This window comes from Cuculus canorus, chromosome Z, assembly GCF_017976375.1.
Source record: "Cuculus canorus isolate bCucCan1 chromosome Z, bCucCan1.pri, whole genome shotgun sequence".
Classification (NCBI taxonomy): Eukaryota; Metazoa; Chordata; class Aves; order Cuculiformes; family Cuculidae; genus Cuculus; species Cuculus canorus.
In genome coordinates, this window is record NC_071441.1 from 42903659 (window position 1) to 42916968 (window position 13310).

The 13310-nt window shown below is 37.7% G+C and overlaps 1 protein-coding gene across 2 annotated transcripts in view; it reads left to right on the forward strand.

Moving 5' to 3' along the window:
* The window catches only part of RAD23B (RAD23 homolog B, nucleotide excision repair protein), a 34607-nt gene that overhangs the window by 7499 nt on the left and 13798 nt on the right, over positions 1-13310 (forward strand). For both annotated transcript variants that reach the window (XM_054053813.1, XM_054053814.1), the window contains exons 2-5: positions 2010-2091; positions 4756-4835; positions 6899-7137; positions 10649-10704. In XM_054053813.1, the coding sequence (XP_053909788.1) occupies positions 2010-2091; positions 4756-4835; positions 6899-7137; positions 10649-10704 (457 nt within the window). The remainder of the gene's footprint in view (positions 1-2009; positions 2092-4755; positions 4836-6898; positions 7138-10648; positions 10705-13310) is intronic.

Consider the following 13310-nt stretch of genomic DNA (forward strand, 5'->3'; position numbering starts at 1 on the left):
GTAAGTAGTGTGCTAAAAAGTAGACGTTTGAACAGGCTTTCAAAATGTTTCAGGGGGTAAATTTGCCCTAGTTGGTGGAGGATGCTTAACTGGAGTTGACCAAAGTCTGTAATACATTAAAGTTCAGGAAAAACTGCTTGATGGCCTATTTGTGACCTAAGGAGACTGTCCGGTGGTAAGGAGAGTAACTTCCAACCTTAAATAATAATTGAGGGCAAATTCATAAATTAGAGATTAAGTTTTCAAGGAAACACTGTTACAGACTTAATTTACAGAAATGCAAGAGAGTGATGATGCTATCAGCAACTTATTATTATGAGTAACAGTTTGACCCTGGCTGAAGATTGATGTATAGTAGAGAGCTGCTGCTTCTTTTGCTGTAGAAAAGCAACTGGCTGGCGACTGATTCTAATGCTTTGATGGCTGCTGGGATGGCATGTGCAATAAGAATAACAAGAGCATCTTTATTCCATCAGCTGAGGAAAAAAAAGGGTTGGCTTCTTAATTTGGTATAGTGCCATCTAGGCAAGGCTTATCTTGTGTTCTGTATACACTTGTGTTCTGTATACACTGTGTGGCTAGTGATTTAATCACCTACATCACAGATAAGCTTAAAGAAGAGATTTGGTTCTGCAGGCTTCCTGTGCTGGACCATGAAGCCTGGTAAAACAAAATTCCTTTTTATGTGTACTGCTGAAGATGTGGAGTTCCATTTGAAAATTTGATTTCCAGTTAAAAATTTGATTTGTTCCTTTTGGACCAATTATCCAAACTGAAAGGATGAGCCTGATAAAGAGATTGATAAAGAAACACAAATAAAATTTGAGGGAAGAGAAGGAAGAAGTGAGGGGACCAATGAAGGTAAAGGGGAAGGGTAACATAAAGATTTAAGACATCGTTAACGGAAGAATAAAGTGAAGCCAGGAAGCATGACTGTCAAGTGAATTGGATGATGAATTTTAATTATGCTGAGCGTCACAGAACTTCTCGGTAAATGTTTACCATTTAGCACCTGAAAATACTGTTTCAATGCATTTACTGCTCAAACAACCCTAACAATGAGCTACAGCTTTAAAAATTAACAAAAAAAATGGTAATACCACAGTTCACTGTGGCACAAGCAGTTGCCAGTCTGATTATGTTGTCAAGATAAAACGCGTTTCCATATGCTTGAAAACTTCAGAAGATGTTGTTAGTTTGTAGTAATAAGTTTGTATTCAGGCAATTTGTCTTAAAAGATGATTCAAGTGTATCAGTACAGAAGTACTTCTACAGAAACATCCCTTATCTCCTTAGGATAGCATGATGCAGTTTGTCTGCATGATATGGGTGTTCTGATATGCAATAACTAACACAGCAATATTTGAGCTATTGTATATGGTGTTCTGAAAGCATGGACTGTATGTTAAGTGATATGCATAAGCAAGTTAATAAGAGAAAACATTTTCATGAGTAGGCTCAAAATTGCTACCTACTACAGAGGAGGGGCAAAAGTGCCTAACTAATTATGCAAAATTAACTATTGGACTGTTTGCACAATTCTCTGCATGTCAGGGCTTCCAAGTCATTCCACTGAGTTGCATTGAATGTCATGGTGACCTTACCAAAAAAAAGGCAATCCCTGAAGAATCATAATGATAAAGAATCCTGTCAGCTGTCTATAGCATGTGTACACCCTGCACTCACAGAAAGAACAGGGAGGAAAGATGTGTTAGTAGATAAAAGCACTTTTTCAGCCCAAATGTGTCAATTTTTCACTTGTAAACTCCTACTTGATCTTCTCATGGAGAAACTACTTATCTAATTTGATTAGGCATAATAGATCGGTTAGGAAGGGAACACATTGCTCTGCAGATGGTTACATTGATGTCTTTGGAAGACTGATGTACTTGACATAAGATAAGACAGAAAACTACTTCGTAGTATTTGTAACTTAGAACAAAGAGTGCTTAATAAGGTTTGCATTGTGAAACTTAATTTTTTTCATTAAGACTGTTTCTGTGCTATAGGTGAAGGCACTGAAAGAGAAGATTGAATCAGAAAGGGGGAGAGATGCTTTTCCAGTAGCTGGGCAAAAACTGATTTATGCAGGTAATGGATATTCTGAAGATACTCTCTCTGAGTCTGCCTTTTTTTTAATGTTCTTCTTTGACATGAATATGAAGTCTTCTAAAGATTATGTACTTAAATGGAAACAGGTTAAAAAAACCAAAACCAACAACAAACCTTGTTGTCAAAGGGAACTTTTGATTTTTAATCAGAATTTTTCAGGTTTTGATACATGTATGTCTGTTATCTTCACTTTTATAGCGTGATGTGCTAACAGCTTTAGTCCTAGATAGGGTATGGTAAGTGAAGAAGTAGCAACTTTTGTTACAAGAAATCAGAATGTAAGTAGATCACATCACGTGTTCTGAGTTAGTCTGTCTTTTGTTCAGTTTCTGCTGCGTATAGCTGAAGTGCTCCTGTATGTACCTCAGAGAATTAAGTATCAGGTTATTTCTTTTGTATTAACAAGAGAAACCCACCACCATATACCTGCTATACCAAGGTACTTTCAGTACTTCCAAGCTCTGTCATTAGAAGTGTATATTGCGTGCTAGCAGAAAGCAGGCGCATGTTAGGTAAAGACATGACCTAGTTTGAACATTTTGTCAATATTTTTTTACTGTTTCCTACCTGGCTGGTTCATTCTGGCACTAGTACACAGATCCAGTTTTTTGTCCTCATTCATGTTAGAACTTTAACAGTTCTATTCCAGTACTCCTCTAGTGCTCTTCCCTCTAAAACCGTGCTTGGAAGAAACTTTGATGGTCTTTTCACTTCTTCATTGTACTGGTTTGTAAACAGTATTGATTTTCCACTTCACGTTCATAATAGGAGGATGCTAATAGGAAGGGTACTTGAGAGTCTCTCTGTGTTTGTATGGACTTCTCAGGAATATATTTCTTAGCAAGTTTTATGTCTCTTGTACTTCAGTGAAGGGAATGTACATCAAGAACATAAAGGTAAAAGTTGTGTGCATAATAAAGATTTATGAACAAGGCAGAAGGTCTTGTGCAATGTGTATAAATGCATGATGCTCATGATAATATTTCTGTAATTAAAAAATTAATTTTTAAGGGTTACATGAGATCATAAAATGTGACTTGAGTATTTTCAGAAGGCAGAATTTATCTGCAGCATTGTATAATACTCACAAGTAGTAGGAATTGTAGGGGAAAAGTTTTAGAATAAAAGACCATCCAAAGACTGATTATATTTTTTTCCTGGACAAGCAAGGGTGTATTGATGACATTTTTCCTTTAATTAAAATGAGCTTTAGAATTTGCAGTTAACTTACCAAACTCTAGAATTTAGAGTTTGGTAAGGCAGAGTGATATCCCAGCTGAACCTGATTAAAAGTGTACCGTTTGTTATTACAAAATGTTTGTAATTTTTTTCTTTTAGAAGAGTTATGCTAATCAGCGATGAGGTAGATCTGTTGTGTTGTCATCTGTACTAAGGTAAAATCTAGAAACCCTGAGAGTGGTGTGTCCTGAGAAAATAGCATGTCTGCCTATATACATTGGGCAATCCATTTCCCAGAGTGCCAATAAACCAGAAGATTTTAAGTAAACCTGTGTAGGTTGAGTCAAATGCTGCACCATCTGCTACAGGTATTACTGGTCCTACAGAGCTTATAATATATTCTTGAGCATTTGACCTGCAAGACTGGTGGAACTAGTAGAGAGTAGGGCAGTGCTACCACTTTTGTGTTCCAAGTGCCATAATGAGTACACATTGCTTGATTTCCTTGCAGTCACCAGGATGGGGATGTGTCCTGTTGGTTACTGGTAGGTGCTGTATTCCACTAGCAGTGAGAACTGTTTTGAAAATGTGTATTTTCCTCTTGAAGTAGAGAAGTGGATCTTTGCACATCTTCATATTGAATTGATTAAAATTGTAAACTATTTTCTGAAATCCTGTAGAAGTAGGTGCTATGAAACTCACTGAAATACAGCCAATTTTCTGCGTTGTGGTACTGCCACTAAATAAGCTTATCCTAAAACAAAAAAAATCTGTGGTTTAATGTGTTTCTGAGCTCCTGTAGGCGTGAGGCAAATCTGCTTTGCCAGAGTATAACAAAGAAATGTTTCTGGTTTTGTTTGATCTTTGTTTTTCATTCTTCTGTCGAGGTAGAAGGATACAGAATCTTCTAGCTTTTTCTAACGCTTTAGCCTTCTTTTAAGGAAAAAATCATTGAAGTTGCAAAGTCATGAAATTATCTAATGCAGATAAACTAGTATGTGGTGAGGAACTTGAGATAGTTTACTGCGTCTGAAGGGCAAACTAAAGATGAGCAGGAAGGAACTTCCTTACTATGTCTAGAGTGTGTGAGCAGGCACAGGTTGTTAAGCTTATTGTATGCTGAAGACTTTCCTCTACATTAATTGTGTCTGTGTTGAAGATCCTGTAAATCTTTCTCCAGATTTAATGCTTCTGGTTTAAATGATTTGAGGCATCTTCAACGTTTAGGGCAACAGCCTTCAAGCTAACCGGTACCGTGGACAACATAGGAGAATTACTTGTAGGCATACTGCCAAAGTTGAATAGCCAAACCACTTTTTTTTTAGCATTGTTGTTTATAAATCTGCATAAGAAATGTTTTTATGTTGTGAGGTTTTTTTTAAATACTGTTTCTATGAGAGAATCCCAAGATCGTCTAATGATGTGTTAACTAACTTCCTAATTTGTTTGTGTTTAATTTGCCAGGTAAAATCCTTAATGATGATACTGCTCTTAAAGACTACAAAATAGATGAGAAGAACTTTGTGGTGGTTATGGTGACAAAAGTGAGTAGTCCTTATTTTTTAAAAGGAAATTGCATTAATTTCATACTTTTTTTGTTTTGTTGTGATAATTGTATGTGCCTATCCTCAAAACAAGGAATTTGATCATGTGAATGTCTTAGTGAACAGTAAGAATAAATTCTTGTGTGGGTGGATACAAAACATTGCTTCACAGCTCATTTGCCTATGCTGATTGTTGTTACTGTTCTGAATGTTTACATCAGAGAAAAAAATTGCCAGTAGCTGAATTTTACTGTTCCTTCTTTCTTGTCTCTCTATTTTTTCCAGTGATACTATTAAAAGGAAGAAGGGAACCTAGGTAATTTTTTACTAAATCCTCTATACAGGACTCTTCTAGTCTTGCAGTGTTGTTTTTCAAAACTCACGTGTCTTTCTTTTGTCAAGCTCAACAGCTTAAACCCATTGGGAAAGGATACATATGCCAATCAACAAATCTGTGAGTTTTGAAGGACTGCAATGGCAAAGGGGAATGACTGTCTAATGTATTTGAAATATCTCTCCTCTTAACCGGTCGCCAGATTGCTGCTGGGAATCAAGCCACTAACTTTCTAGGCATTCCCTAGATCCTTAGGCTCCCTTGGGATCTGAATAAAACTGACTTAATCTTTGTCTTGAGATATGAAGTAAATGCTGGAGTTAGAGACCCTCCTTCTGACAATGAAAAACAATATTCATGTATCCCTCATTTCTGTCTGGTGTTGGCTCATCAGATTCTGTGTTTGAAGTTTACTGTTATTACTGTCTGCCTGAACAAAGGAGCGTTCTAGTCTGTGGTTTGCCTGGAGAAGAGGCATTTATCAGTACAAGAAAACAGGTGCGGATGGGATTTCACAGTATGGCTTTCATTTTGTTTATGTCGGAAGAAACACAGGCTTATGAGATGAGGTGCTAAATGCAATACCTTCTTATATTGAAGCTCCTGGTTTGGAGCCGAGCAGTTCTTCAATGTTATGGTCTTTCTGTTTAGTCTTTAAGCTCAGTTCCCTTTCCTCAATTCTTCTTGGATAAGACTTGCCCTATCATGTGAGCATGACCACTAACTTTGTCTGATGCTCAGATGTGTTTCAGTGTTTTTTCTTTCAATGCTTCTTAAAATGTTCCTCATGTTGGAAGCTCCTCATTCTCAACCTCTTCTTCCCTTTCAGACAAAAGAAGGAAATACGTTTTTCCTTGTTTAAGCAAACATTGTCTGAAAGACATTCACATTTAAGTAATTGTGTTTTCTTAAAGTTCAGCTGTTTCTCTTGGTAAGGCAGAGATGGGGGTCAGCCTTGTCAGTCCTTAAGAATATTCATAGCTGAGGGACTGCACTGAGACAGCTTTCAAAACCATAATTCTGTACGTTACAAGCAGAATTCATGTTTCCAACAGAGATATGAAGATTAAATCATAATTATACACAAATGTTGCGAACTCTGAATTTGTTGCTATATATTTGGTAGTCCTTGATTATCTTGGATTTTTGGTGCTCACTAGAGAACTCAAGATAAATGTTATTCATGTAGTGCTTTGAACGTGAAGAATGCATGAATTAATAAAAAGTATTGCAGGTTAAGTTTAAATGTTTTAACATCTAGTTTTCCAGCAAATAATATTCATAATGAAATGTGATTTCTATCTTAATGACTTTTTTCCCAAATTTGAGGGGTGAGAAAACCTACGCCTGTTACGCTTGTCAGATGCCCTTTGAAAACTGTTTTAGTTTCTTCTGAAAAATGCACTTCTGCAAAACACAAGTGTGTTTTCACATTTATAGTGTTGTAGTCTATAAATGTTTAGATCATATCTTTGTGTTTCACTTCATGCTCAAATAGTGTGACTACTTAGGCATCAAAGTACTTCAGTGACACTTACTGGTTGCCTGTTTAAGCGCCGTAAAAGGCATTATAGGTATAATATCTTGCAGTGGTTTAATGTTACGCTTGATGTTGAGGCAGCAACGTCAAACACAAATGATCTTAACAAAACATAATCAATGTGTTGAGTATAGAAAGCATTGATTTAGGAGCTTTGTGCTGTTTCTGAATTCTGTTGTCCCTCTATAGCCCAAAGCAGCATTTGGAGCAGCTCAGCAGTCAAATGCTGCTACTGCTACTTGCTCAACAACTGCAGCTCCTACACCAGTGACTGCACTAATCCCTGCTGCTGTCCCTATGCAAGCTCCTGTACCTCCAGAACCAGATGGAGTTGCTTGTGAATCTGTGCCTTTGAGTGCTCCTAAAGAGGAGAAGCCAGCAGAAAAACCACCTGAGCCAGCTGCTAGCAGCCCATCATCAACTGACAGGTATGAATGAACCTCCAAAAATGCCTTCTCTGTCCCTTTCTGTTGCTTCTAGTATTGACTTTAAGTTGAAGTTTTCATTACGGTGTTAGTCCAGTCATTTTCTCTGTTCTACTTAATTTTTCTTCTTTTTTTAAATAACTTCAGTCTGTGACTCAAGTATAACACTACTGATGGTAAGAAGTTCCCCTTCACGCTTACACCTTCTTCTGTGGGAAGTATGGTCTTGAGACTAAATGCATGTAGTGGAGAGCTAAATGACGCAGGACTTGTGCTACCATTGGGCATTTCAGAGTGGCTGTGACACAAGTTTCTTTTCAGACTGAGGATATTCACCTGCGTGGGCATCAGTTGTTCATGAAGTTCTTAAAGGCTTGAGAGGGATTTGTCCTGTCCTGTTATAGAACTCTGATGGTGTTTTGAATCATGTTGATTAGATTTGAACCAGTTGTCCTTTATTGCTGTAAGAGTCTCTCAGTTTCTGGAAAAAAAACATTTTCTTCCAAAATTTAGGAGGTAGTATTGCTCTTAATCATGTAATGTCTCAAAACTAAAAGCTTTTGTTCTGAATGTTCGTTGGACCATCTGCAGGTAATTGTGGGAGTTGGGATAGCTTTTAACCTTTCTATGTTTAAGAAAATCAAATGGGAGTTAGAAGTATCATCCCTGTTGTTTACTGTGGCCTTTTTTTGCTCACTTTAATTTGTTTAAGTATTGCATGGGATAAAAATGTTTACTGTAATTTAATGACACTTGAAGTGCTACAGTAGCATTAAGCCTTCATGTTTCATACATTGATTTTCAATTATTTTTGCGTTATTTATGAATACTGTTGCACAAGACATTAATTTCTGAATTGGTTGTATTTAAACACCATCAAATATTGGTTTAATTATAAGGAAACTAAACTTAAAATTGCCTATTATCTTGAAAATAACATCACAGCTTTCTTGCATTAAATAGCCTAATTGATAATTTGATTTTGGAGTTCTGAGAAATTGACATCTTTTAAAAATGGAATACAAATTAAGCTTCATTTATCAGTCAAATTACTTGCAATGTTTTTATGCTAACGGATGGGGTTTTTTGCTGCTCAGTTTGTCTAGCAGGTTCAAAGGTTAAATTAAATCTGTAACACTGAAACTGTGTTACTGTTTTCCATGTACAGATTTTAGTGTTATAAAACTGCAGTAAGGGAGCTTCGGTGTACATACATAAGAAATAGGAGAATAATTTATTTAACAAATACATAGTAGTTATCACCTGCCTTGATTTCAGTAAGTACTGATTTGCTTTAGAGATTAAATTACTAAGGCTGGTAAAGATTTTTTGAGCCGTGGCCAGGCAAGCTGATGTCCTGTTTTGCTTTTGATCTTTTTCAGTTGTAAATCTTATGAGTGATAGATACTAGTGAAGCATTCTTGTTGGAACAGTCCGTTTCTACATTAAAAAATGCATCTCTGTAAATGCCTTGTCACATTTTTAATGGCACCTTCTGAAAACTGATCCAGATTTCATGATCTTTCACTTGCTGATAGGATTTGCCTACTCTGGTAGCCTGATAGATGCAGAACGGCTGGAGCTTCATGACTCCAGGTCTTTCAAATATAAAAATTGAACATGTATTCCTGGTATATACACACAATGAGTATATACCTATATATATGGCTGGCTATATGCGTCAACACAGGCAATAAAAAACATACAGCAAACATACAGCACCAGCAGTTGCATCCTGTTCCCTTCTGGCTTCTAGGGCCAAAGCTCACTAGTGCAAAACACGTGTGCCAACATACAAATGAATAAGACTAATTTCTCCAGTAGCTGGCCTTAGGGCAGTCTATTCTAATAGTTGGCCCCTAGATCTCCCAGTATCCCAAGTTTTTGGTAACTGGGCGTGTGACTGCCTGAACCATGCAACCCTGCTGCAGTTGCTGGTACTTGGACTCAGTTCCCTTCACATGCATCCACACGTGCATTCACCTAGAAGATTCGTCCAGGAACTGGCTGTAGACATGGGGTAAACCCTGAAGCTACTCCTTAGACCTTCTTGTCTCACAGCAGCCTTATTCATGGACACACGAAAAAGTCTCTCTGCTAGCTGATTGAGGCCTATCAGTAGCTGACCCCTAGCATTAAACTCTTGCCAGCAGCTCTTCTTTCAGACCCTCTGGTCACTCCAGCAGTCAGCTCTGACATAACAGCCATTCAATAACCAGTTCTCAAGCCCCTTGCCCTACTTATTATAGTCAAGCTTGATGCTTGCTGGTGATTTCACACAGGCCACACAGAGTATGGCATCCACACAGAGTACGCGTGCACTTTAGTCTCTTGAGTTGCCAACACCCCTGGCGCATGAGCCCTTGTAGCCCCTTCTCCAGCTACTGTCACTGAGACTTCCACAGTGCCTGTTCTGTGCAGTTGCTGGCTCCACCCATGTGTGGACCACTGAGACTCATGGTTCCTTGTCCAGTTGTGGGCACTTAAACTTCCATAAACACGTATGCATGTAGAATAGAGAGACCCCCACTCCACCATGAAAAATAGTAATGGAATTTCATTAGAAGAAAGAATGAACTAGCAATAAGGTGAAGGGCATGGCCAGGCAAGTGCTGTTTATATGTGACTGGCCCTTTTTCTCCTCTTTTCGCTGTCTTTACCCCTGCTTTTCATCTGCCAGGTGCCTTGATGCTTCCGTTTCCCTGCCTTTGTTTTTTTTCTCTAGATATCCCATAATAAGTATTTCACTATCCCCAAATGCTAATTCCTGGCAACCCACAGTGATTTGCAGCACCCTGTAGGCAGTAATACCCTGGATCTATAAGGAAACCTGGAGATTCGCTCTTGTTGAGCCATTGGGGTATCACCCTGAGACCAAGGGGCTGATGCTCTAAGTTGAAGCCCTAGGAGAAGCCAGGAAAGGTGCACCCTTGGCACTGACTGAGTTAACTGGAGTTCGTGTGCCTGGTGTTGTGCTTCTGTGTTCGTTGCTGTCCATGGAGGTGAGCCTTTAATCCTGTAATTTATCGATTTTGATAACTTGAGATGGAGTAATTGCAAATGTTAGCTGTTTACTTTCCTAGGAAAGCAGGATGCTGAGATTTTAATAAGCGCTTGCCACCGACCTCCTTGTGTCCTCATCGAGGTCAAACCAGTGACTGTGGGGAATCAGTTAGGGAAACTGCTGTGTGCTTTTGAAAAATCCACCTTGTTCTGTTGCCCTTTAAAGCATTCAAGCAAGCAGATGGCTAATCCCTTAGCAGATGGGTAAGAGCCAAACTATTGTGGGGTAGGGGAAAACGTTGGCCTTTAAGCGTTAAGAATGGTTGCATTGTGAGTTTGTAAAAGCTGGTCTCACTTTAGGACCAAGAGGGAGCTCTTTGGAAAGCTTTGTTGGGTTTTTAGAAACAAAAGGGGTTAATAGATTTACAGCTGCTGCTGCTTTTTTTTTTTTGAAAAACAGGAAGTTTTCCAGAGTTTTGTAATTACCATTGCACTTGTCTTCATCTTACAGTACAACAGGTGATACATCTCGATCAAATCTTTTTGAGGATGCTATAAGTGCACTTGGTAAGTGGAGTGTTTTTTTAATGTAGACGTTATTTTGGTGCAGCAGAAACAAATGATGGATTAGCAGATACTGACGTTCTCTTCTGTCATTGTTGAAATTGTAACCAAAGTACTCTTCTCTAAGACCTGAACTTGGTGTCTTAGAACTAGCATCAAGAACTTTATACTGAAGAATATTTTGCTTCATATACTTTCATTATGTAAAAGGAAGGTCCGTATCATTCGTGGCTTTTTACCCCATTTGCCTTAATTTCTCTTCTAGCTATTCAGTTTGAAGTGTCTCAGATAGAAGACAGGACATAAATATGCATATGCTTTTCTTCACACTTTTGCTTTCCATTGTGCAGGTCTCAAAATAACTGCCTTTATTATTTACTTGTTCCAGCTTTGACAGCATTGTCTTTTGATGCTTTGGAATTAGATAAATTCACCAAATCTGCTGTCTGCGTTGAGAAGTGAATGCCTCCATAGACTTAGATGGTTTAAAGGTTTTTGTTTCTCAATGGAATAAACAGGGTAGAAAAATAACGAGTTCTGCTCCTCATTTACTCTGATTCTGGTAGCTGGGAAGTGACTAGTCAACCCACAACTTCTTACTCCTACTTAAAGTTTTTGGAGTGGTTTTTTTTTTTTTTAGACTGTAGCAAATTAAGGGTCGAGGTGGATTTTTTTATTTTGTCTTATCTCTGTAAACATTAAGTTCTAACTTGGTACAAAAAGCTAGAATGATTATAGAGTTTTACTTACATTTTTCTGTAGGGCTCTGTGGATGTATTGGAAGCAGGTGTTGTGATTAAGCAGCCCAAGATCATTTAGGAGCAGAAGTATTGTTTTACGTGTATTGGTGGTAGCTGCCAGATTCAATGCATCAGTCTTATGTTACAACATACTGTTTTGAGCTCAAGAAATATGTAAGCCAAAATATCTAAGAAATAATGTAGGAGACAAATGGTCGAGTTCTGTTACATTTTTAAAGTGACTGCTGCTATCGAAGATACTGCGGGCTTCATTGATGATTCCTTATACCCTAGTGGCTGATATGTGGTCATCACAAACACTCACGTTAACAGTAGTGACTAAGAAGTTTGAGCTAGTGGTCTTGGTTCCATTGTCTTCAGAACTGGGGGAGATGGGAAGTCCCCTTTCAGTGTAGCAGGAAAACAGTACCTTACTATCCCTTTTATGTGAAGTTTCTTTGATGTGCAGTACAGTAAACTCACATGTCCCTAGCAGTTTGGAAAATAGCAGGCATCGAATGTAATTTCCTGGATAAGCATACTTTAAGAATTATATTCCAAAAAATATTCAAAGGCAGTAGGCAAAGAACTCTGTGGTTATTTTTCTTTAGAAACTCCTGTAAAAGGAGTTCACTTGCGTGAATTCATGGAGTATATTTTTACATCCTAAGTTGGACCCTAAGCATATCCTTACAGTGGCTGCTCACCATCAGAAAATAATTGACTTTGGTTTAAAAACAGGATTGCTTTCTGTTTGTTTTGGTTTCAGTTAGATACGTTAACTGAAAACTGACATGGTTTTATGTGCTATGCGCAGTTCCTGTGAAACCATGGCTTTCACTGAAGCAGCTGTACCTCCCTTTAGGGCATGGGACAAGATATGTTGTCAGGAATATGATGAACTGAATTTGAAAGTTAATCCAGCTTTAAAATGTTATTTGAAAGACAAAAACAAAGAAAAGAATCAATTCAGCATTGACCTCAAAAACATTCCCAGTAGCACTGTGTAGAAATAGGCTTGACTGTATCATGACATTGCTTGTGTTGAATGCCTGGATTATAATTATTGGTCTTACTTTTGCACAATATGTGTAAGTAGACTATATATGGAGTAAATGTGCCTGAATTTGCAGTAATTCTATTTCCTTCTTTGGCTTTTAATTATGGCTTATATAGAAGTTTGTCCAAAGGAAGTCAACCATCCTGCATCTTTCTTTTCTGTACTAAAGCTCTCACGCTGTTCTAGTCTCTAGCTAGGTTATATTGAAAGAGCACTACAGAAATGTTTTAAGTAGCAGCTAATTAAATCCAAGTGTTGTGTTTTCTGTTTACCTTGATTAGTTTGACAGAAATACTAAGGGAAAGCTAGTGCTGCTTAAGAAAGAATATGAGAAGTAAGGGTATTAAAATCGCTGTGTTGAGATAATTGTTGGCTTGGCTTTTTTGCCTCTTTGAAGATGGATACAGAAATATGTATCTGTAGAGTGAAGTTGAGGTGATTTATTTTTCTTATGTCTTTGAAAAAGTTAAGGTAGATTTACAATGACTGATCTTGTAGTTGTGTGTGAAGACATGAACTTCCCATTCCTTAAAATCTGGTTGGCACTATTATTTTGAAGTTCGAAAAAAAAATACTCAAATCAGTCAAGGGTTGCAAATCCATTACTTATCTTTATAGATAATTGTGCAAGTGTCCTTGGGCTAGGGATGTTTTATTATTTATTCTTGAGTATATTGCCCTACATCATACATCCACTGATTATTAGAAGCATTCTTTAAAAATCAAGCAGCGTGGTTCTCTCTAAGGGAATAAAACATTATATTTTCTTTGGTTCTTTTAATTGTGACTGAGGTGCCTTAGCAGAGCTG